This window comes from Rhea pennata, chromosome 12 (genome assembly GCF_028389875.1).
Source record: "Rhea pennata isolate bPtePen1 chromosome 12, bPtePen1.pri, whole genome shotgun sequence".
NCBI lineage: Eukaryota > Metazoa > Chordata > Aves > Rheiformes > Rheidae > Rhea > Rhea pennata.
Window position 1 is genome coordinate 5,538,054 of NC_084674.1, and position 24,507 is coordinate 5,562,560.

Consider the following 24,507-nt stretch of genomic DNA (forward strand, 5'->3'; position numbering starts at 1 on the left):
TTTTAATGACCATAACTCAAATAATGGACACATGATAATGTTGGCCAAAAAATTTCTTTAATTTTCTGCTTGAACACTTCAGATGGCCATGCTACCATTTCTGATTCCTGGGAATGCTTCCTTACTCCATTCTCAGGTTGCTTTCTTGAGGGGCGCATGGGTCCACCTGGGAAGGCCCAGAAAGCTTAGGAGGCTGAAAAAGCCCAAGGAACTGTGTTTTGTAGTCTTCCGGCAACTTCTTTTTGCATGGCTCTTCATTTCGGAGGCAGCTCGTCGCTGCAGTGCTGTTCTGCGAGTTTGCAGGGCAGGGGGTGCGGACGAAAATTCGAACAGCTTTCTTGGGAGCCCTCATGTCTTCTGCTTGTGTCTCCACACCTTCCAGGGTGTCCTGCAGTTCCCTGGCTTGTCTGGATCAAACCTCCCTTGTCTGGGTCAGCCTTTCCTTGTCTGGATCAACTTCAGGCACAGAAACAAGCTTCTTCTCGCAGCAGCAGTGCATTAGAGTCAGCCCGTTGTAGTTGCGTGTCTTCATATTTCATTAATAGCTGATTGATATTAGTATTGGTTCTAGCAGATGGAAAGGGAGGAGCTTGAGCTCTCTTTCTTCAATAAGAAATAGGCTGATGGAAAAACAATTTGAGAGAGTCACTGCCTTATTATACTGGCTCCAGTGGTGGAACAAGTTAGCAAGAGGCTCCATAGGTTTGGATCTTGTTACTGTTTTTCTTATGTACTAATACTGTAAGCAAGTATATGGCATTTCAGCCACATTTCTATTTTTAAAATTTTCTACCCTCTTTTTCCAGTGTATTTCCTTTCCCCAGCCCCTTTCCCAAATCAGAAGTTTCTAGTTGTAGCAGAGGGAGTGCTACATTTTTATCCTTTGAGCAAAACCTATGCCTAAAGAGTAATGGCAAAATTGAAAGGTTGAGTTGCTTGCGTGAAAATGTCAAATTACAACAGTAACTTAAAAGATAACAGTGCCGGATGTTCTGGGCAAACAACAGCTGGGCAAACAAGTCACATTCTGTCTGTTTTGCAATAAAATTGTCTGGGTCATCTCAGATGCGTACTCTTTTTTTCCCCCAAGTGCTTAACTAGTTGGGAAGCATTTAACATTCCCATCTTGCAAACCATAGGGAGAGGAGTTTTCAGTGGGGCTTCCCGCTTAGTTATATTTATGATTCAAGTGTGGGGGTCTATAGTATCTTTGGGAGAAGGATACTGGATTAATCTCGCAGTGAACTCAATGTTAATACTCTTGGTGAGGTGGCACCCAGCACTGGCTCCCAAATATTGTTGCATGTTTGTACAATGTCTCTAAAATGCAGCATTTCCATTGCCTTTTTACAGTTCTCTGTTTTATGCAAGAAAATCTCTTTATCCACTGATGATTTTCTAACGGATAAGGAAATAGCCCAGGAGTATATTTAATGTATCTTGCATTTAAGTGTAGCACAGAGGCGAATAGAGACGATGCGGTTGGTTGTGAGCCTTTTACTGAAGTCATCCTGAGTCTGTCTGTGTTGAAGGTGACCAAGAACTGTTTGCAGCTTGTAGTTTTGCAGGAATCACGGCACTCGGAAGGTGCACCTGGGAACGAGTGCATCCGTTCTCTGCCTCCCTGCAGTAGGACGGGCTTCGTAGTTGTGTGTCTGTAAAGGGAGGGAGGTGCTGTGCTGTTAGCTGTTGGCAGCAGGGATTATCGTGTGGGCAGAGTTGTTGCAAACACCCAGCACGGCCGTGCTCTGGTCCGCAACTGGGTTAGCGGGCGCTCAGGGCTGAGCACGCAACACCAGCAATGGTAATCGTGGGACCTGAGCTCCGAAGCACCTCTGTGGTTTCAGGGCTTTTGGGCACCTCCAGGTGCTAATCCCGTGCGCGAGGGCGCCGTTGCCGGCATGCAGAAGCAAGCGCCGCTTTACCCCAGCAATTGCTCCCTTGCAGAAGTGCAAGCACATGGTGTAGATTTAGGCTGTAACTATGGCAGTCTGGAGGAATGTGTGAAAAGAGAGTGCCTGGAGATGTTCGTGCACCCTCTCGTGAGGAGAGGGCCACGTTACCGGAGCTGCTGGCTAGCAGTAAACAGTCCTGGCACCCTTGTTTCAGGACTTGGCAGAAGCAGAAGTTGAACAGAGTCCAGCTTTACTCTCTACTGCCTGTTCAGTAAGTTGAGGACAAGGCAGATGATTAAGGAAATGTGGGGAAACTGCTACAGAAGCTTTTGGAAAGATAAGAGACTTTGGTCTCCATGTCTGACAGTCTGGCACTTTTCACTAGCATTGAATTCACATGCAAATCAAAGGCAACATCTACTCCCACAGGAAGCTTTATTAATGTACAGGCCTGCTTGTGAATCGCTGTGCTGATGAAGGTTGGGGGACTGACTTCACTGTCAAAGTAATTTCTCTGCATATCCTCACTTGACGTACGGTGCAGCCCCGGTAACCTCAGCAGGGTTCCCAAGCCGGCCTTTAAAGCTCAGCTTTCCACGGGAGCTGTTACCATGTCCAACCAGAAAAGCTGTGGTGGAGGTACCGTGCCAGCTCAGCGACGGGACTCTGGAGCGGTGGTTGTCGGATAGCATTGTGTGAGAAGTGCCGGTGTAACGAGGGTAGCTCTCCGCTGGGCCTGAATTGCCATCGGCAGAGGAATTTCGCAGAAGCACTCCAAATGGGCTTGGGAGAGGAGAGGAGAGGAGAGGAGAGAGCGCTAGCGCTGTCTGTGTTGAGCTGACCATCTTTTCTTTACACAGCCTGTCCCATATGCATAGCGCTCTGGAGGAGACTTTACAAGGACAGGGGAAGTGTGCTTAGTCCAAGTGGGGCAGGCGAAAGGCTGAGTAAGGAAATCTAGAAAGGCTGAGTGACTTGGTACCTCTTGATTCATCATGCCACCAAAGCAGGCAAGAATCAGATATATGCCATAAACAGCTTCCACATCTTAAACTCAAGCTCATCTGATGCTTCTATTGCTTCGGTTATTTACAAGCAGAAGAGCAGAATCTTGAGAGAGCAAACGTGGGACATGCGGGTGGAAGCTGCGCTCCGCTGAGCTGCCAGCTGACTGCCGCCTCACCCCTACCTGTCCCGTCCGCAGCGCTCCCATCTCGTTCCCGTCTGTTTTGGCTCATTAGATGCTCTCCCCAGCCAACTCATTTGTTACTCTCTTTAGTCCTCTCCTTTCTCCTCTGGGCTTTCTGTGCCCTCCCTCCATGCCCACTTCTTGCAACTTGCTCTAATGTCCCTGATGCCACCCAGTCTCAGTGCAAGGTCAGGTGCTTTTTCAGGCAGTGGGACACCAAGCAGACCACTGTAGACATTATTCCAAGAGGTGAGGAAGCATCCCGCCTGTAGGAGAGCGGGTGGATGGGTGTGTGTGCGCGTGGGTGCGGGAGTGTGGAGCAGGGGAGTCTCCTGCGCTGTGCTCCTCGACATCTTGGCAGCCTGGCTTGGAGTGAGGTTGGCCCAAGTGGGCCGGCTGGTGGCAGAGCCCTCTTGGCTGTGGCGCTCACCGGGTCTAGCTGCACAGAGCTTCGTGGCCAGCTCAAGCAGAAACCAGGCATTTCTTGCATGGCTAGTTGTTCTGGGAATCTTCAAAAATTTCTGGCAGCCAATTTTAGTTGTGCAACCTCTCAGCTGCCAGAAAGGATAGAATATGATCATATCACATGAAATGCATGCAGGGTCTGCTATAGCAACTGTATTTCAAAGAGACAACACATATGGTGACTGGTTCTTTTTGGAATAATATCTATAAGTTGATGATGTTTTATTCAAAAAGGCTGTATCTTGAAAGGTTAGGGATGTTCTGATTGTTTAGTGTATGATTAAAGTAAAGCTTCTGTGGGTTTTTTTGGCCTATTGAATCTAATTACTGGGAACTAAAATGATCATTTGATTGCACATTTACCTGGAATTATTCCTCTGCAGAGCCAGTCTTAATAATATATAATAATATGTTGCACTTGTACTGTATAGCACTTCTTGTCTGAGCAACTCAGAGTGCTTTACAAGTATTCATTAATTAAATAAGCCATACAACACCCCTCTTAAGTAGGTGAGTGTTTGTTGCCCATCCCCTTAAGTTGTGTAGGATTTTTTTGTGCAGCCTCTACCCACCCTTGAAGATGCTTTAACAGCCAAACAAGCTAATTCAGTACAACGTTGCGTTTTTGCCCTAAATAGCACTTTCTGCATAAAGGGCTCCTTCGTTGCGTTTTATTAATCAGTAGGCTCCGGATCTTGCGGTCCTTTGCGCTGAGGGGACTGCAGCAGGGCTTGTGCGTGTGGGAACACACACGTGCGAGTCCTTCGGAGCTGCGACGTGCGCGCGTGACTGACAGCTCCTCGCGTCCCCGGCACCCCTCTGAGGGCCACAGGTCGCGGGTACGCAGGCGTGTCAGTATGTCGTTTTTAGAGGTGTTGCGGGTGCACTAAGCCTTGGCTGCCTGACGTCCCGTGTAAAATCTGATTTTACCTCCGCCGCACCAACCTCCGCTGGAAGTCGCGCCCGCACGTAGACTCTTTCTGGTCAGAGGAGGCTCGCTGTTATATCTGAGACGAGGACTCGTTGCCGGGGCAAAAGCGAGGCCGAGGATGGTAAGGGCTGTGCTCCGTTCCTCCTGTCGCCGCGTGCTGCCCTGGGGCGCCTTTCCACCAAATATCCAGCGTGCCCTGGCTGTGCTGGCCCGTGCCGGTGGCTCTCGCCACCCCCGGGCTGCCAGAGGTCCTTTCCGAAGCAGAAGGGAGGGTCTGGTCATGGAATGGCAAGGTTTTGTGGCGGGGTGGCGGATCTGAGTTTGCATTACCCTCCATGTCAAGCCTTCCCTGGCTGTTCTGCGGCGAGATAAAACACTTTGCAACTTGGAGAAGCAAGTGAAACCCTGAGCGTATCTGACTCCTTAATTAAATAGGTATTAATTAAATCATTCAGAGAGCATACACAGTAGGAGTAGGGGAAAGCTTTCTCCCTCCTTCCATGTAGGCATCTCGCAAAGGGACTATTTTTCTTATTTTACATTAATGAAGTCTTCAGCCTTCCCACTTTTCCACCTACACATGTACTGAACGTCTCCAAGGAGACAGAGCAGCCTGGCGTCCAGCGATGGTGGATCCTGCCGGAGGCACCAGGCTTGGGTCTATCAGCTGAGCTCCACAAACCCCCTTGGACCTGGCCGACAGCCTCTCACCTTTGGTCCGCTCGGTGAGGTGTGATATGCTGGGGACGGAGCCAGGCTTCACAGACCAGGCGAGGTGCCTCGTTCCTTTCTTTGCTCTCCTCCTTTTTTGTCTCCGCACCTTTTTTTCTTCCACCTGGTGAAGGAGCTACGGCCTCACGTTGCTGCCTGGATCCGGTATTCACAGGCCCCCTTTCTCTAGTGTGGCAAACGACTTCCACAATACTCCACCACCAGCTGATGCTTTGATGGCATTTTCGGGTGTCATGTCTGCTCTCCCTTCATCTCCCAATGCTGGAGTGTCCCTCTGCTCTCTCTTGGCCACCCATCGATTCAGGCTCGTGGATGCTGCAGTTGATATGTCATAACCTGCTAGATTATTAGGGGAGCATGAGATGCTGTCCCCACTTTTCATTGGTCTCATTGTGGCTCCTAAGAGCTTTCTCCGTGCTGAAGTATGGTTCCTCCTGGGAACCAGCACATCTCTGCCTGCCGCTGTCTCTGATTGTGCCTCTGATAGCTTTCTAGAAACTGCTCTGGCTTTCCCTGGCCCTCAGGAAAGCAGGCTGACTGGTGTCACAGATAGTGATATGTGACTGCCCTCTTCTGTAAACCAAGCCTGACCATTTGGAGAAGAAGAACATAAAAGCCATTAGCACATGGAGCTCCCCCCTAGCAAACCAACTAGACTCTATGAGCTGTTCCAGATGGCAGGTAAAAACAGCCTTGTAGTGTTCACCACTGGGATTTCTGTGTCTGCTCAAGGTTACAACACAAAAATTGGACTTGAGGTGCCGCTGTTTTTCTCCATAATCCCGATGGAAAGTCCAGTGGTGGGATATCGCACTACTGGGTGCAAGCGCTGAGGGTTTTTTTGGTGGCTGCCCCTGCTGTGGGTTTTAGGAGCAGATCAGTGGCCGATAATCAAAGGAGTGTCTTGGTTGTATGCTATGCGCATAATTCCCCAAATTCTGCCAGCTGTAAACTCAATTTTCAAAACTCTTCTTTGCAGGCTCTTCAGGTGGCACGGCAACTTCTACTTCAACAGCAGCAGCAGCAACAACAGCAACAGCAGCAGCAACAGCAGCAAGTCAGTGGGTTAAAGTCTCCAAAGAGGAATGACAAACAGCCAGCCCTTCAGGTAAGGGAAGTCAATGTGCATCTGTGGCAGCCTATTGCTTGTGAAACCTGAATAGATGCATCTCATTTGCGAAGGCTAGGATGAGACCTGCAGGGACACTTGGTTTTGAATCAGTTTCCTCCAGCTGGTGTCCGCAAAGTGGCTCTGGTTGACATAGGTGGGAGTGAAGAAAAACGGCTGGGTGCTCTTGAAAATCCCACCCCCAGCGTATTTACAAACCTTGAGCATGTAACTTTTATTAGCATCTGGTAAGGTTGCATTATTACAAAATGGAATAGCTTTTGTTACAGTGTCAGTGCTCATAGGATTTTGCATTAACATTCTGTTTGATTGCTGTTCAGTTTCTATTCTGTGTTCACTCAAACCGTTGATTTGCTGTGTCAAGAATATTGGGGAAATATTAGGATATCGTATCATCAGTGTGTTTTTTTCCCTTTTATTGTCTGCTGATTTATGGACATCCTCAGAAATAAATTCTAAATATTACCAGGCTTTGTACCTTTATGAATTCAGAAAGCTAAAACCAACACAGCATTTCCTAACAGAGGATATGTGCACACATACGCAGCTTTGGAGTGTGTCCTGCTAGTCTTTGAGGATAAATCAGATGCGTTAGAGACAAAAAAGACCTATTAAGTCATGCATCACATTTTCCTTTTTTTGCCATTCCAGTGTTAGAAATCCCAAGTGACGGTGGGCCCATTATTATTTTCTTCCAGACAGGCTTCCATAACAAAACATACGCTCGGGAACTTTCCACTCTAATTCCATCCGCTTGCTCCAAGTAGTGCTCCTCGTATAAATACTGAGTCAGTCCCCTTGCCTTGCCTCCTGTTCACACTCTTCAAACATCTGAGATAGTAACGGGTACTTGCCAGTTTTGGCAAACTATATGTATCTAGTTCATTATATATTTTATAAGCTAGCGCTTCTAGAGCCTTGACCACTTTACTGGTTTGCAACTAGTTATTGCTTTTATTACAACTCTCTTTGCTATTGCAGTTTGTCACCATATTTTTGATAATAAGTTACTGAATGCAGCCGTTCAGTTGCAGTCACACTGTAGCTGGGACATTTATCTTATCTTGCTGTTCTATATCTGATGCTTCAGCCTCTGTAGCCCCAAATCCTTTTTTTTTTTTTTTTTTTTTTTTGGTTGTTGTCATAGCACATTGTCAAACTCATGTCTGTTTTGCTCTTTGTAATTTTTTTTTTTAGTTTGCTATACTATCACCATGAGTTCTCTGACAGCATTGCTGCTTCTCTTGCCTTTTATATGTGCTGCAGATTATTTTCCTTCAAAAATACAGATTCTAGACTCTTTAAATATGTAGTAGAATATGGAAGGTAAAGCTGAAATCACTAAAGGCCTTGACAGTAAAGCTAGAGAGCCCAAACCTGTGGTTCTTACTCAAATACAGCTCACAGTGGCTTCAAGAGGAATTGTACCTAAGTGAGGAATATCTATTAACCGCAGCCCTTGGCCCTGTAAGGCCATCTTCTAGCATTTGCGTAGTGATTTCATCTTCAAAGCATTTTGCAAATACTAATCTCCAAAACATCCCCAGAAAGAAAGTCTGATAAGTAGGTAGCATTATCCCAGTCCTGGACAGGGAAACTGAGGGAGGCAGGTTAAGTGACTTGCTTAGGATCACAGAGGGAATTGGTTTTAGAGGTAGGATTAAGATTCATGAGTTCCTGGCTCCCACCCCTGTGCTCAGTCTGCTGGACAACACCTCGCGCTTTATAGCTGAGCTATTATTCTTTTGGAAAGTATGAAGCATTTTGTCATTGGGCAAATATACATTTTATTGGCAGCGCAGAGTGCCATAATCCAAACCATTATATTAATGCTTTCAGAAATATTTTATTTGGTAAATCCATAGCTGATCCATATGCCTTTTAATAGACTCTTCCACTGGGGACATTTTTAATGAGAGATTGTGCTGGCTAGGTCCAGTGTCAGGTACTAAAAGAAGTGCTTTGTTGTGCAGATGTCTTAAGAATAGCTCCAGAGGATGAAATATGACTGTGTTGACCTTTCAGCTGTGAGCTTATTTGTCAGGATTCAAATAAGTTGAAAGGATCAAACCAAACGGTTTCCGTAGTCAGACTGGGAATTGTGTTGCAGAGGTCAACAGTGAAGGCCACATCGCGGATTCCATAACATAGCCAATTGTTGGTACATATTAAAGTACTGGAGCAGCTCCTGCAGTCAGAGACACAATTAAAATTCTAATTTATTAATGTATACAGAGAGCTGGCCCAGCCTGTCACTCACTGATTCAAATGACTGCCCATTCTTTTTTTTTTTTTTTTTTTTTTTTTTTTTTTCCTCCTCACTCCTGGAGCTTTTGCGGTCTTAAACATACTGGAAGCCCTCTTCAGTACAGCAGACCCCGCGTGCATCTGTAAGACGAGAATACATTATTAAAGAAAACAGCGGCGTGCTGGTCGGCGTTCTGGAGTAAAGCGCGCCCGTCCGGGCTGATGCCCGCGCCCCCGCCGCGGTTCGGCAGTACCCGTGCTGACAGCGCGTAGGACAGATCCACGGGTGGCCGAAACGCACCCGTTTGTCAGAAGTTTGCTTCAATGGCGAATCAAGTTGTCGTTGTGCTTAGCTGAGGGATAGGCGTGAGTCTCGGGGGAGCGCCAGAGCGGTTAGCCGGTACTTTTGGTTGTTGCTGCTGTCGTTTTGAGAGAGCTTTGGGTGTAGCGGCAGTCCCGTAGGGATCGCCCGCCCCTGCTGCACCCGCGTGAAATGCGGGGCGGGGGCAGACGTGCCGGCGCCGCGGGGCGCTGGGTCTCCGGCGCGGTACTCAGCACCCGCTGGCACGCCGGGACCGACGCTGCCTGGCTTGGTCAGGCAAACCGAACCGGCACGAGCGCGCCGGGAGAATGAATCCAGCGTGCGCTGCGCAGCCCGTCTGTTGCCGCCTTGCTTGTGGGTAATTTTTCATATTTCTTCTTTATTTGCTGCTAAAGTAACCGCGGCGCTTAAATACGTCCCGGCATCCCGTGGCCTCGCCGGGGTGCCGTCCTCTGAATAGCGTTTACATGACAACGGGCTCCAGCATCGTCTTTGGCATCCCTTGACCTTGAGAGCTCTACCTGAAGACCCGCTTTTAACCAATTTCGAGGTATTCAGGGTATAAGGACTTGGACGCAGAAGTGGAGATGTGCTCTGCTGATAGCTGTGAAAAAACCAACCCTCCAAATATACGATATGACTCACATTTTGAGCCTATCTCACACTGCTGTGCTTTATATTTGGCAGTGACCTCCAGTTTCACAGCCTGATGATACAAACAAAAGAAAATTGAAAGTTAAGGAATGGATTTAGTAACCAGCAATTGGAAAAAAGGATATAAAAAATGTCAGAACCACAACAATTACTTGAAGTGAAAAAAGAAAAGACTAAAGCATGTTTGGTAATATATTTGCCATAGATGTTAGATTTCCTTGAATCTGTGAAAAATAAATTAACAGGCCAGGTATGCTTAGGATTTTGAGAATTTGCACATTTTTCCTGGCCAAGATAAATATATCTTTGTATTAATAGATATATTGATTAAAATTTGCAGCTTTAATTGCTGATGCTTTTAACGATTATTCATTTTGGTTCTTAAAGCATTTTAGTTGCTGGCAAGAATATACAGATTGGAAACAAATCAAGAGACACATTTTCTCCCAAGAAAGTAAAAGTGCATGTGTGTTTTGGCAATACTAAAAATACAATTTTTTTTAAAGACGTAAATGTTGTGTGTTGCATTGAGCTGAAAGTTGGATACCGGACTGAAAACAGATTTAGGACGTCCAAGTCAGTATCTTGCAGTTGAAACCAATCACTTGACTTTTTTATGTAATAAAATGATATTTCTTGTATGATAGTTAATCTGTGTGTGCTTAGAGAAAAAAAATAATGAAATTACTGAGATGGAAACTTTTAGTTTTAGTTGACAGAGTTGAAAATAAATATTCCCTTTAAGTCATTGCCAAAAAAAGAATTTGGGTTTGGTTTATGTTTTCAGGGTGAGACTGGGGGAGGCTGAAGGGACAGAGCTGTCTTAAACTTTGCATACCAGTGCTTTTTAAAGCAAAATTTTGGCTGTGCATTTGTAGAATTTAATTTGCATGCTGTATTATCTTAGTACTTCCTTTCAGTATCTCAAGAAGTAGACGCGGGCAAGAGCAAAAATCACGAAAACGTGGCGATCGGCTGTAGCTTGACGTTTTGGGGATACACTTTTTAAAGGCAAATTGCATTATTGCTATTTTTTGTGAAATCAGAAGTTGGTAGTTAGTGTAATAAAAGCGAAGTGAAGGATATTCTGTGTTTCACCAGGAGCATGTAAGTAACAGGTTAAGCAGCCTAAGGATTTATATGCAGCGTCCCTTTTCACATACTGATGAATTTAATGAATGGTAGATAAATTTTGTCTTCATAGTTAATTGAGAAAGGCCATTACATTTATTTTATTTGTACGAGTATCTCTGTTTCCATCTTATATATGTGAGTATATCTGCATATGGCCACGGTCAAGCCAATGGGAATTTTGCCACCAACTCCAGTAGGGTCAAGATTTCACTTCTGCAGGGTTTAAATAATTTCCCTATGAAGACTTTGAGTCATTCATTTTTTTATCTTTGACTTTGAAAATAAAACTCAGCTTTGCTGGTTTCTGCTAGCAAACCTATAGCTCTTCATTTTTCCTCCCAAAGCCAAATCATGAGCGCTAGTCAGGCAGTTCTTGGAATATGCCTGGGAAGCGCTGGTATCGTCAAGCACGCAGATGCAACCAACCTGGGTAAGGTCCTCAAATCTCTGTGATCAGCTGGAAAACTGGGAGAAAAGGGTTTTTTTTTTTTTTTCAGTAAAGCTTGAGGGCCTTGTTTTGCTGCCCTTCGATATATTTTGAAGCCTTCAGTATTCACTTTTTCGGCCTTTTGCGCTGAGCAGAGAGGTGACGAATGCACTTGCTGTTCTGGAAAGAAACCTGGGATTGTCCTGTGGTTACCTGAGTCCGAAGCCCTTGGCCCCTGGGGAGCGGGAATGCCCGGCGGGGCCCGGCGGCGAGGGCGAGGGCTGCCCTCCGCACGCAGGGTCGTTCCTGTTCTGTAGACGCGGAAACCGAGGCAGGGGGGTATTAAGCAACTTGTCCGAGGTCAAAGAGCTGCAGGTCTTCAGAGGTGCCTGGCTCCCATCGAGTTTATCTGTGAGCTGGCATCTCCTGAAGAAGGCAGAATAACTTTAAAAAAATTACAATAACAACAAAATGAAATACAAAGTGATTTGCGACCAGGTGGCCTCAGGGAGCCGCGCGCCGGCGTTCGGCTTGTTTGTTGCAAACACCGCGGAGGAAGGCGGCGAACGGAGCGCTCCTGCCCGGGCAGAGACGTGCAAATTGCTGACAAAATGGCACATGTAATTAAGAGCGCTCCTGCCATTTTACCTTGTGGTTTACACCTACAGTGTTGAAAAAAGCGAGCGACTCCCACCTCGCTAATTACCATTATCACTGAAATGGTAGGGTTTGAGTCATTAGTTCCATGTGCATTTAATTAGAGGAAGGCTGAAATTGGATTTAACTTATTACTTTTTCATGGATCACTTTCTTGTCATCACTTCAAATTGGATTGCAGCCCCAGGTAACTAATTATGAGCGCCACAGGATCAAGAGTGAAAAAAAGGTAATTAGGAATAACAGCGTCGGACCCTTGCTGGTCGTCCGCTTGCGCGCTGGAAGGAGCGAGAGCGGCGCCGCGCATCGGATCGGATCGGATCGGATCGGGGGGCCGGGGCCGCGCGCCCGGCGCGGCGCGCTTAGCCTCGGCCGGGCGGCTCGGCAGCGGCGCCGGGGCGCGAGCGGCACGTTCGGGAAGGCGTTAGCCATCCGAAAAGGTCGTCGGCGTCCGTCGGGAGGCCGCGTCCGTCGGGAGACGCGCGTTGAGGCTGGCGGTGGCTGCGAGGGGCTTAGCTGGCCTTCCTGGGACACGGCTCCTCTCCGGGCTGCTTTGCTTTTTCGGGGGAAGGCTTCCTTGGCTGGGTTGTCCCCCTCGTCCTCCTCTTCCCCCCCCCACCCCGTGATTCCTTTTTTTTTTTTTTTTTTTTTTTTGATCTCGTAGATACGATCGCCACGTTCTGCTTTCTTCAGAAAATACTTTAAAACAAATTGTTTTATTTCCATGTGCAGAGCAGAATTCAGAACTGCAAGTAATCAATTTTATTGACACAGTCTGGAAAAAAAAATGTTGATGAGAGTTCAAGGATGTGAAAAGATTGAAATTTCAGAGTACTTAACACTGAGTGTAGGAAAATTTCAGAAGTAATTTCATTAAGCAAAGAGATCTGTTGTGTAGGGATCTCTGCGAGGAGAGTCTGCTTTAGGAGCTAATGCTACTACAAGGAGGTTGCGCAGCTGATTTGCCTTTAAAGAGGAAAAGTTTCTTAATTTCTTACACTGGTGAATCACGGTTTAAAGGCTAACACAATTTCCTTAAGTTGTTTAAAATGGCTTTTAATGCTCTGTTAATGTAGGCAAATATTTGTGACTCAGTCTCGGGTAAGTGATGCTTGCTCATTTTTTCCTGATGCAAGCAAAGTGTAGGAAATTATGTGCGGAGATGCTAAACAGACTTAAGAGTAACACAGCTCAGCTACGGAAATTAAGTCTTTCTCGCTTACTTTACATTGCAAAATAAATCTAGAGATTAAAAGGTAATACCTTCCACGCAGCAAAAAGGAGGGTCTCTCTTAATACATCTCCAATTGATTTACAGTTTTTCTACATAATGTTCATCCACGGTTGAAAAGGGGGCAACTTCGGGTCAAGTGATGTAGCGTTTCCATTTTTCCACGTGAGCCTTACCGCGTGTGATAAAACCGAACTCCTCTCTTTTGTAAGCCTGCAGGAATTTCTGATGCGCTGCAGAGGTCACTTCGCTGTCGGTTCGAGCAGGCAGCGTTTCTCAACTACTGTTTTCCCCCCGTCCCCTCCTCCCTCCTCCGAAGCGGGGCACCGCTTTGACACACACAAACACACGCGCACGCTGGAGCGCGCCAATCTGCAACTTATTAGTGCGCAGCACTGGGGCCCGTCCAGCGGTTAGAAAATTTCCTGCAGCCTGGAATAACAGCAGCCGGTGCAAGTGCCACGGAGCAGCGGCGGCAGCGCGGGGCAGCCCGCGCCGCTTGGCCCCGCGCCCGGGCAGGAAAAACCAGCTGAGATAGTAAAAACACAGTAAGATTGACGGGGTGCATCTGGGAAACGCTCAAAAAGTTTGCTTCTTGAAAAAAATTACCTTCTGTGATCGCAAGGCATCATCTGTTTTCCTGCAGATATTGTTTATAACAGGGTTTTCAAGCACTTGTCAAATAACCAGGAGTGAAGGAAACAGGCTAAAAAATCTCTTACCGTTCAGATGCATCCTGGTATATTTTTTTTTTTTGGGGGGGGGGGGGGGAAGAAAAAGAGAAAGAAAACAGGCTCTCACCGGGGAAACGCGGCGTGGCCCGTGCCCGCTCGCTGCCGGCGGGGAGCCGGGCGCTGCTCACCGCAGCCGCGGGCTGAACGCAGACCTCGAAACTGGGGTTTTTCTGTTTTTTTTATTTTTTTATTTTTTTTATTTTTTGTGTTGCTTAGCTTTTGTTACTTAGCTGTGATATCATGGGCAAAATATTATAAACATATCATGGCTATAGCTTGCTTGTGTAACAAAAGATCAGGAACTTTTATTAAGTTTGTTTTCCTTGTCATATTGTAAAAATTTATTATGTGTACTGTGTATATTAGAAACAGATTTGGGTAATTCTGTCTAAATGAAGTCATCCCAGCTATTTCCAGACTGTCTGTTTTTGGTTGTGAATAATTTTCATACATCAGATGGTTGTCATATTTAGTAGCTCTCTACATTTTAAATAGGACGTATCCCGTTTTGAACTTCCACGGACTTCAGCGGCCGTAATTTTTAAGGCTGTTTTGCTGCGCGGGGATTTTAGGTGGCTGCACTCTGCTGCCCGTGGCAGAACCGGACTGTTATGTTGCGTTTTAATACAGGAGCCTCTCTGCTTTCTGCACCAAAGTAACAGATTTTTAACTGCTCCGGTAGTACTTCTAGCTTTCAGCAGCACGCGGTGGGGAAGAGCCTGCCAGATACCTATTTCCGCTGGTCCTTTTGTGTTCACAGTTTGCAACAAATATGTTAAAAAAACCCGCTGCAGAAGAAGTACAATGTACCACGGTTCTTCTGCCTGGAAAGGCACTTTCCTCCCAGAAAACGCAGGCTTACGGTTCCTTTTGCTAGAACCGTGGAAGTATTAAGGTTTAAATGTTTGAGTATTAATGTTTAAGTGTTCAAGCGGACGCGCCTCGAGCCGGGCGCCGGGGACGTCGAGCGCCGGCGAGTCTCCGTGCCCGCCGTGGCGGCCCTCCGAGGAGCCGGTCGCCCAGCTCAGCTTTGCCCTAAACCCCTCAACTTTGCCAGAAAAGCTTGAGTTACAGCAATTTTTTATTTTAAGAAGGGGGGGGGAGCAGGAAAAAGGCATTTTGATCCAGCTCGTTCGAGCTGCGGAGAGCAGCTGTTGGCCTCGTATGCTCGAATCTCTAGAGCTAACACTGAAGTTGCGGGGCAGCAAGTGCAGCAGCACAGGATCGGGAGGAACGAGAGCCGGCGAAACAACTGGAAACGCCGCCCGAACGTGGCGGTGGAGCTTGACAGCTTTGCAGCTGTCTAGTCAGGTTGGCAAAATATTTTGTGTGGTATGTGCAAAGGAAAAACAGTTACACTGCTGAAATGTTTGTGTATTCATGATAAATGTAAGCTGCCTTTTAGAAATTACTGATCTATTTAAGGTGTAACGTTAACAGCACGTAATCTCGATTCATTGAAAGCCTGGAAAATTAAAGGAGACCGAAGGCGCAAGAAAGAATTGTACTTTGTGTCAAGAGGAGGTTCAATGAAGCGTGGAGAAGATGGAATAGATTATTAAATAAACTTGGGGAGAAGATGGAAAAGGCTCTGAAATCTCTAATTTTGAAAGGAATTAGTTTACTTGATTATATGCAACTGTATCACACTCAGGAAAGTATAAGACAAATGAAAGCAAAACAAAATTTAATTGAGCTATTATTTTGCAGACTTTGGCTCAGTTTCAGACAGCCTAATCGAATTGTGCTTTGCTCAAATAACTAATGTTAAATGCAGTCTACCAGCAGATGTTTAAACGGGGACTAATTGGAAGATCTACGCCGTGGCTGCAGCGTGGCTCCTCGCCGAAGCGGCGGGCGCGTCCGTCGCTCGCAGGCTGCCGGTCCCGCAGGGAGGGCGGGCGGCTCCGTTCCCCGGAAAAAGAGGGCCGGGAAGAGCTGGCACTTCCCGTGCGCGGTTTGAGAAGGGGGGCAAAGTGGCTTTTAAAATTAACACAGGTTTTGTGCGGTCTTAATATCCAGTTTATAGCGGAGAGTAGCCAGTCTGACTGTAAATATATATATATGTGTGTGTGTGTGTGTATGTAATTTACCAATTGGAGCCCTACAAAAGACAGATTATATTTTATGGCTTGTAAACAGCAGGGCAGATATTTCAGGAAAACGGCAGACAGCTGTAATTTTGTGAATGTGCACAAATTACTTGGAAAACAAATATTCCCCTGCCGCCACGGCCGCGTTCGCAGCGCGGGGACCAGAGCGCCTTCCGCGCGGCGCTCGCCCCGTTCTGCGGCGCGTGGCAGCGCTCGGACGAGCAGGACGGTCCTGGAAAGCCAAGGCGGAGATGACCGCACGGGTTTCGCCCTGCAGCGGCGGCAGCGAGTTCGGCCCTTGGGAGCGGGTGGCCTGAGACCCGCGCTGGGGACAGCGCTCTCCGCAGTAGGAGCATCAATATAGCTCGGAGCCTAAGTAAGATCTTTTAAAACCACGTTATGCACAACCGACAGTACAAGAAATAGTAAGTTTATGGCTTTTATACCTCTGTGAGGTCCCATAGCTGTTATTTTCACTTGCTTGGAAAGCATGCTTGCTCCGAGTCCTTCACTGAGCTGGGGTCTACTGAGAAGAAGAAAGAAGAAAAAAACAAATAACTTCAGTTTATAACTTTGATTTCGCTTTAAGAAGCGCAAAGCGAAAACAAAAAAGTACGACGGCTGGCCGAAACACTGCAGAATTGTGTTCGCTCTAAACAGAAATATTAAAAAACTCCCTCCCAAAATCTCACCGTTTGCTTTTTCCCCCCCATTCTTGTCTATGTACATATATAAAAAAAAATCTGACTTTATATTGTTAGTGTAGGTTTATGAGCCAGATTGTGCTACAGAGGAGCACTGATGTGTCTTCCCCTGAGGTATGGAAAGATCTATGTGTGCTAAGCAGGTGTTTTCGTTTGTTTAATTGGAGCTGAGTTTAGCACAATATTACAGATAAATGAATTACACATGTTCAGTAATTCATAGAAAGTGATCGTTGTTTTGCTTAGACACTTGTCTTCAGATTTCGGTGTACAAAGATAGCGCGCTGGCAAACGTGGATAAAGCTGCTTTTACCAAAAAAAAAAAGGAGGGGGGAAGAAATCGGCGTACCAGAGGGAAGCCTGCGCGGTTGCTAACGCAGTGCTGCCTGTTTCTCCTTTGTTTCGATCGTAACATTTTCAAGTTCGATAGTATCCTGTTTTGACAAGCTGCGAAACCGCAAGCCCCAAGCAGCAGCAGCGGCGGCAGCGGGCGGTGGAACCGGGTTTGCTCCTTTTTCTGCACCTTTTTTTATCCTTTTTTATTTTTTTCCCCCCTGTGGCTGCCGCTGCAAGGTAGCGCTGCCTGCGGCCCTCCCATCACCTTTGCAGGCAGGACAGACCGAACCGGTGAGCTCGCCGTGCGAGCTGGTGCGATAAAAGGTTTTATGTTAAAGCAATTCTTGGCGCAGCAGAGGGAGATTTGCCCGGGGTGCGAAGGAGCCCCCGGCCACGTCTGGGACGACCTCTGGGAGCGAAAGCGCTCCAAGCTCGCTAGACTTCGCTATAAGCGTGCTGGCCCGGGACGGGCTGCTCTTGCGAGGCTCGAGCGGCTCCTCTGCCCTGAATCTCAGCGTTTTTCCGAAGGAAACTGAAGCACACGAGGTCTCAGCATGCGCTTGGACACTCCATCTCACCGGTGCCTCTGTGTCCTCCGGCTTAAACGCGCCCACAGCAAGTCACTGCTGGAAATGAGTTGGAAGCTTTTAAAACTATTACTTTTTTGATCCTTCCCCTGCTGTGTGCTTCGGCAGAGCGATTGCTCCTGGGATTTAACGTGTGTCCAAACCCAGCGGCAATCTCGGAAGATTTGCAGCAGCATAATCTGTAGGCTTCTAATGATACGTATAGCTGAATAAATAGCTTGAAAATTCTTTAAACTCTTTGTTCACGGGTGTGTATCAAGCAGCACCCATCCCACGTATGCACACACTCACGCACGCATCCTTTTCCTTCCTTCCTTCCTCCTTTGACACCCACTTCCATCCAGACCTTGGCTGGTGGCATCCTTCCTTGCCCGGCAGGTTGAGCAGCTGGGCGCTCCCCGAGCTCGCGTTAGACAACTCCAAAGTTTCCAGAAAGACAAACTGACTTTTCTTCTTGTTGCTGTGTTTGAAAGCAGCACTGAGGAGCTAGCTGGGCTGCTTGGTTATTGCGCTGTTGACCTGGCACTTCCCAAACGGAAATATTCCCTGGCCGTGCCTACTTCTGCGTCTTTGCCCTTCCCCGTGAAGGAGGAATAGTCATCATTTCATTTGTCTTTATGAAACCCTCAACACCTTAAATACAAGGTGAGATCTGATGGCTTAGGAGATTTATACTGGAGATGGCTTGCTTACCCCTCCGTTTAGGCAAGTCAGATGAGCCTAGGTTAGAAGCTGACATCCGTGTGAGCTAGATGCTGCTGCCCCTGGGTCATGGAATCATAGAGTATCATAGAAATGGTAAGGTTGGAAGGAACCTCTAGAGATCATCTAGTCCAGCCCTCAAAAGGGTGGCCCATACGGGGACTGAACCCACAACCTTGGCATTATGAGCACCACGCTCTAACCGAGCTAAACCTAACCCCAAAGATACAAGCAGCTCAGCAGCAGCATCTTGCTGTTGTTGGAGATGCTGGTTCCTAATCATAGGATGGTAAGGTTGGAAGGGACCTCTGGAGATCGTCTAGTCCAACCCTCAGCATAGCCCTGTACGGGGGTTGAACCTACAACCTTAGCATTAGCAGCACCATGCTCTAACCAGCTGAACTGAACCTGCCCCTAAAATGGGGCTCGAAAGGATCCCAAAGATTTGGGGGATACTCCATGCTTTTGGGCCCTTGGGAATTCTCAGCCGTGTCTAGGTAGATGTGTGTCTACAGGAATGTATTTAGAAGCAATCCAGCCAGGCTGGGCACACTAGCCGCGAATTTCCAGGAGACGTGAGCATCGCGGGCACTGCTGGAGATGCTCGTTGTGCTCGAGGCGCTGTGCTCACTGGCATGGCAGTGGGCGACTTGGCATCTATCGTGCCGCCGAGGGAAGGTGGCCGTCCGCAGCACCTTCAAGGCCCGCTCCCGTTCACGTTGAAGTAAACGGCAGAATTTCTCTTGGCCCCGGCTGAGCAACATGAGGTCCTTGTTGACCCAAGCTCAGCTTGGTTTTGAGCTGATTTTGATCGTACCTCGTTGCTAGCTTTGGCGCAGAGCAAGCTATATGGTATCGTTTGTGTTTTGTTTGTGTTTGAAACACCGTCCCAGAAAATGAAAAATAGTATTTCCATACGAGTGCGTTCGTTCTTCCTAGGTGGAGTTGAGGGCTCCACCCTGCACGTGCTTCTGGCTGCTCGTTCCCAGCGCTGGATCCTCATCCCTTCCCTGCCTGTGCTTCCAGGGACTCTTCCCTCTTCCCTCTGTTTTCTGTTTGCATTTTTGTTGTGTGGCAGGATCGGTAGTAATAGTTAATAACCAGCGGTTCAATAGCACTCTTCACCTCCAAAGCAATTTGGGCGCATTAAGTCAGCGCAGCTCCTCTGGCGGTATTAGAGTATTCACTTGATACTTCACCGGTGTCACAGAGGCAGCAAAACCAGCCTTTTTATGTAGGCCAAAATAGGGTCCTTTTTTAAGAGCACAAAATTGGCAAAAAATAAAATTTTCTCTGAGGCTGACACTTCGTTTGCCAAATTTCAGCAGAGAGCCAATTTTTAAAGCGGAGTAATAAACACCTAAAAAGTTCTGTTTTATAATGGCAGTGCTGAAAAGCCCCTAAGCGAATGGCTATAATACGAGAAAGCCCTCTTAAACTCGGGGAAAACCCGTTAAAGCTGGACGCAGCCCCGGGGACGTCGGCCTCCGGGGAGGCCCCCAGCAGCCCTGCTTCGCCTTGTGTTCTCCTCGGGACCCGCCAGTCCAACCAGTCCCCTTTTCACCAGCGGAATCGTCCCTCGCGGCGAGTGCCGCTGCGGCAGAGCCCGGTAAGAGCACCGTAGCAAAACAGTAAATTGACCCGTAAAAGGAATCAGTAAATGAAGGGAACCGCTCTTAATGTGCCAAGCCGAGATGGGTAATTATACCCGAGGACGTTTCCAAACTAATACATGTTAAAGGTGTAAACCTATTAAAGGAGAGATTTTTCTGTACAGGGAACTTATGTAGATAGAAGGATTTGCACTGTATTTTATTCTTGTATTATAAGGTATAAGGAACGTTTGAGCAAATCCAGTCACTCCTATTATTGCAATATCATACGTTTTTTCATCCCGTTTTATGTGGTTCTTCAAAAACTTTGGCACTAATTCTCCTTATATTGTTAGGAATTTTCTTTTACAAACAGAATTCTTTTTCTCAAATAGTTAATTAGATTTTGAACTTCAAATACAGTACTTATTTTTTTTTCTCTCTCCCAAGAATAGGGGTGTTAGATCCACTGTGCCGGCCAAATTACGGTTTGGATAGTTACATTCTCTCTGCCTAATCACCCTGCAGTTTCATTCGAGTGGAGGATTTTGTGCCTCAGGTGTCCCGAATTCCTTCAGAGGGCTGTACGGCGAAGTCGCTGCCGTGATCCACCCCAGAAGTGGCTGCATTTAATGACAGAAAATTGTTGTCTCCTCGCAGAGTGTAAATAACCCAGTTTCGCTCGCGGAGATGGAACTTGCTGTAGCGGGTGTTCGGAGCTGGGCTCCGGGGCAGAGAGGGATTGCAGCGTGCGGTGGCCGGGTTTGCGTGGGAGACGGCCGTGAGCTTGCTTGCAGCGAGGGGCCCCTTGTATTTCCCTGGATTCGGGTTTGTTTGGAGGTGAGCTACGGCGCGTGCCGTTGCAGGGCGATGGGCTTGCCGGAGGCCGAGGTACGCCCCGGAGAAGCCCCCGAACGCGCTATGAGCCGTTCTTCACGTTGCAAAGTATAAACTGGTTGGATGACCCCAAGGGATCCAAGTGCAGAGCGGCTTCCTGGAAGAAGAGATGAGCAAACGCTCCTCTTCTTTTCTAAAAGAAATGTGTCCTTTGAATGTTGGAGGAAAACTTGAACTACGAGTCAACTGAATGTACTCTATGGTGAAACCTTAGGGACCGTTGAAATGAGAACAGTGGCCCATTGCTGCTAAGGAGGAGTTTTACTGGGAATACGCCGACACGCGTTCCCAAGACAGAGTAAGAAGCGGCAAGATGCCCAACGGTAGTACGGGTTATTCTCCCAGGCAAGTGAGAGTATATAGGTTGGCGCTCTCAGGCTGCATTTGAGTAAGTAGTATAATGGGCTAATAGGCATTTTCACATAAAAGGTCTCGTATTTCATCGTGTTTTAACTCAAATCCGTGGCAATGTATGTGTGCGCGTAGAAGAGTTGCTGCGTAAGTAGGTTTGATCTTTCTTTTTTAAGGGGTGCTTAAGATGAGGTGAAGCGTCAAGTCTCCCGATTATAGAAGCAAAATTACCAGGAGAGGGCAGTATGTATAAAACTATATTTCAAGCCCGGCTGTACCTGCATTAGCCCCAGAGGGTGGTGTTCCACCCCCAAAGGCAGAGCCCGCAGCGCTCGGGCAGGTCACGCTCGCATTGCCTACCGTTAAAATAATAAATCCAGGCAGTAAGTAGGAGGTGATCTCTTTGGTGTGGTCAGGAGTTCAGCAGTTAATGCTTACCGGCAAAAAAAAATCATTTAATTGACTTTTGTTTTGTTGATGCTTCATTCTGGGCTTCTTCTCTTTTTTTCTTTTTTCATGGTAACTTTAATGTAACGACAAAGTACCTGCTTTCCCTCTTGCAGCCATAGCTGTTGTCATGCCTAGTAGTAGAGTATTTTGGTACACAGTGGTTGTTCTTTTAAAGTAGAAGTGTTGCCATCTCCTACCAGATGCCGCCACTGGTATTTCCTATCCTGAGCAGGAATTTGTGGTTTTCTCGGTGTGAGCACTGTGTTTCAACCCATGGCAAGAATGGAGATTTAATGGCAACTGCGGCATTTCCTCTACTGTACGTGACATAAATGCTATCTTGCATAATTAAGGAAAGTAGCAGAGAACGGTTAGTGGTGATTGCCTTTCAATACATTGTGTACTTTGGGGCAGAAAAATAATTTATGAATAATGCCCGTGCATACTTGGAACAATTTGCACACTGTGCTGTGAATGATGCAGACCTGCTGGTAGAAGAGTGCGCTAATAAATTTTACTTTGTGGCGGAAACAAGAGATTACAGTTTATTAGGAAAGGAGATGGCAATTTATTAAGATCAATCAAATTTGAGTGCAGAGCAAAATTGTTGCCGTTTTTATTTATTTATTTATCTTGAAGCTTTGGGAGGGTGCAATTATATAAAAATTGTTGTTTACCTGTGATGCTTGATTCATTATTAATATTTTTATGTTTAGAGGGAACCATAATTTTGCTGAAATGTCTTCCATAACTCCTGCACAATCATATTCATAACTCACCTGAATGTTGACATATCCTGCTGTGTATATATAAATTAACTAGTAACACTGGCATTATAAAATGATGCATTAAATGAAGATGTGAATGGTAATTTAAAGCATGCCATGAAGTGAAATTTAAACCATTGTACAACACTGAGGGGATTTAAAGCGACTTCCTCCCGCAGAATTTGCAGGAGCAAGAAGGAAAATGACAGTTTCACATCAAAAAAAATAAAAAGAAGTGCAACATGAACACAGACATTACTGAAATGTTAATGGCTTCAGTGGTCTGTTTTTAGAGACCCTAAAAATCACTTTTCTGCCTGAAAATATTTTACTATGCAGTGTCAGCTAAGATTGTTAAAAAATGAGCAAAAAAAAAAAAAAAATGTTTACTTTGTGCTGTTTCTCAGCACTTTGTGGATAGTAAGTTTCACTGTTTCCTGTTTAGTCAGTTGTTTTCCCCATTTGTTTTCATAGGTCTTTCAAACAGCAACAAGGGAAAATGAAGCGTTCTCAAAACAGGAAAATGTGATTTAACCCCAGAAAAATGGGCCTGGGGATCCCAGAGTGGGAATAGTATCCGAGATGGCTTTTTAACTTTTTAACTGTGGAAAAAAAAAAAAAAAAAAGGGAAAAGGAAAAAAAAGCAGCTTGCTCTCGAATTGGCAGTCCTGCGCGGTGCCGCCTTTCTCACGCCCGCGTGCAGCGCCGGCACCGCATTCGCCGCATCTCGGCTGTCTCGGCGCGGCACGTCTGGCCGCGGCGCAGCTGTGCTGGAGCCCGCCGCTTTGCCCCGAGCCTGCGCGGCGGTAGCCGAGTGCAGGATTTGACCCACCATCTGTTTCTGGAGAGCGAAACGGGAGCCGTGTGGCCCGGGCTGCCCGGGGGAACGGTCCCGGGGACAAGACCAGGTGAAAAGCTGTTTTAGGTAGGAACGGCCCTGTTCTGGGACTAGGCATAAAATTCCCTGAATTAGGGCAGACTGACTGATTAGAAGAGGTTGCACCATGGATTTTTCTTTCCTTCCTCTCCCCCCACCGCCCCCACCTGCCCAGGAGTAACTGGGGCTTTTCCGGTGGCAGGCGCGTGGCTTCTGCGTGAACGGATACCTGCACTCAAGGTAGCCCCGTTAATAAGGTGTTTACATAAAGTCGGGGCACAACAAAACCATTTCTTCCCCGTATTCATCTTTGTCACAGAACACAGTCTGTTTCTCTGACTTAGATCTTAGAGCTACATTCCAGTGACTTTTTTTAACTAAGATTTTTTTTTCCTTTTGCCTGTGACTGCTACTTAATCAAATTTCACTGGCTTGCGCTGCCAGGTAGCCACCTAGCCCGCCACTCTCGTCCTCGGCTATTTTTGATTTGTTTTGCGTGTTCTGTTTCGAACATCCCTGTCGGATCTGATTGTCTGCATCTGCGATGCCTGTCCATGACTGAGTGGATTTAAAAGGGGAGTTTATGGTTCTTGGTCTTCTAAAATATTTTGCTGGCTTAGAAAGGCACTATATTTCATGGTGACCTTACTTACCAAGTGCTACCATCTCCGTTACTCAGGGAATAGACTGAAGTTCTCAGCCCACGGCAGATGTTGGCTGAGCCTGCAGGTATGAAGCTTTTATACGAAAGGGCATAAAATGCTGTAAAGATACTGCTTGCAGGCTCTGTGGCCAAGATTCAGTGCTTAGATAGCAACTTTCATTTTCAAAGTGTTTTGCAAATATTGGTCTACGGAAGAGCCCGAAATGAGTAGTAGCATCTCTGTTTTGCGATGCAGAGGCAAAGCTGTTGGGGTCATTGACCGTCTCGGGAAAGATGGGCATGCAGGCAGCTCCGGAGCCAGGCCGGACATCTCCCAGACTGAGTCCTCCAGAAGAAGGGCATCCATAGCTGTATTAAAAAAAGAAAACATTTCTAGGTGACTTGCCCAAGGCTGGGGAGACTTGTCAGTGCCAGAGGCAACATTATGGTTTTGCTTTCCACAGCCTTATGCTCGCGTTAGGCTTTTTCTTTGCCCTGGAAAGAAGTGCCTTGAACAAAGCGGTGAGCTTCGTATCATCCCATTTCTCTGCAGGTATCGTGGGAGAGAGCTCTGCGGAAAGGCACGTGGTCGGCTGGTGGTGGGGGCAGAATGAGGGCACCACTCTGTCGTGGAGCTGCACGTGCCTGGAGATGGCTCTGTTATAAAATACGAATTGAATATGTGATTTGATCGGGGTTTCATGTCATGTTAGTGCCAGAAGTGTGTGCTGGGAATAACAAGATCAGAAATTTCCAAACTG

At 46.8% G+C, this 24,507-nt stretch overlaps 1 protein-coding gene across 11 annotated transcripts in view; it reads left to right on the top strand.

Moving 5' to 3' along the window:
• FOXP1 (forkhead box P1) overlaps positions 1–24,507 on the top strand; it is a 370,707-nt gene that overhangs the window by 262,925 nt on the left and 83,275 nt on the right. For all 11 annotated transcript variants that reach the window (XM_062585701.1, XM_062585713.1, XM_062585712.1 and 8 more), the window contains one exon: positions 6,192–6,320. In XM_062585701.1, coding sequence (XP_062441685.1) covers positions 6,192–6,320 — 129 coding nt within the window. The remainder of the gene's footprint in view (positions 1–6,191; positions 6,321–24,507) is intronic.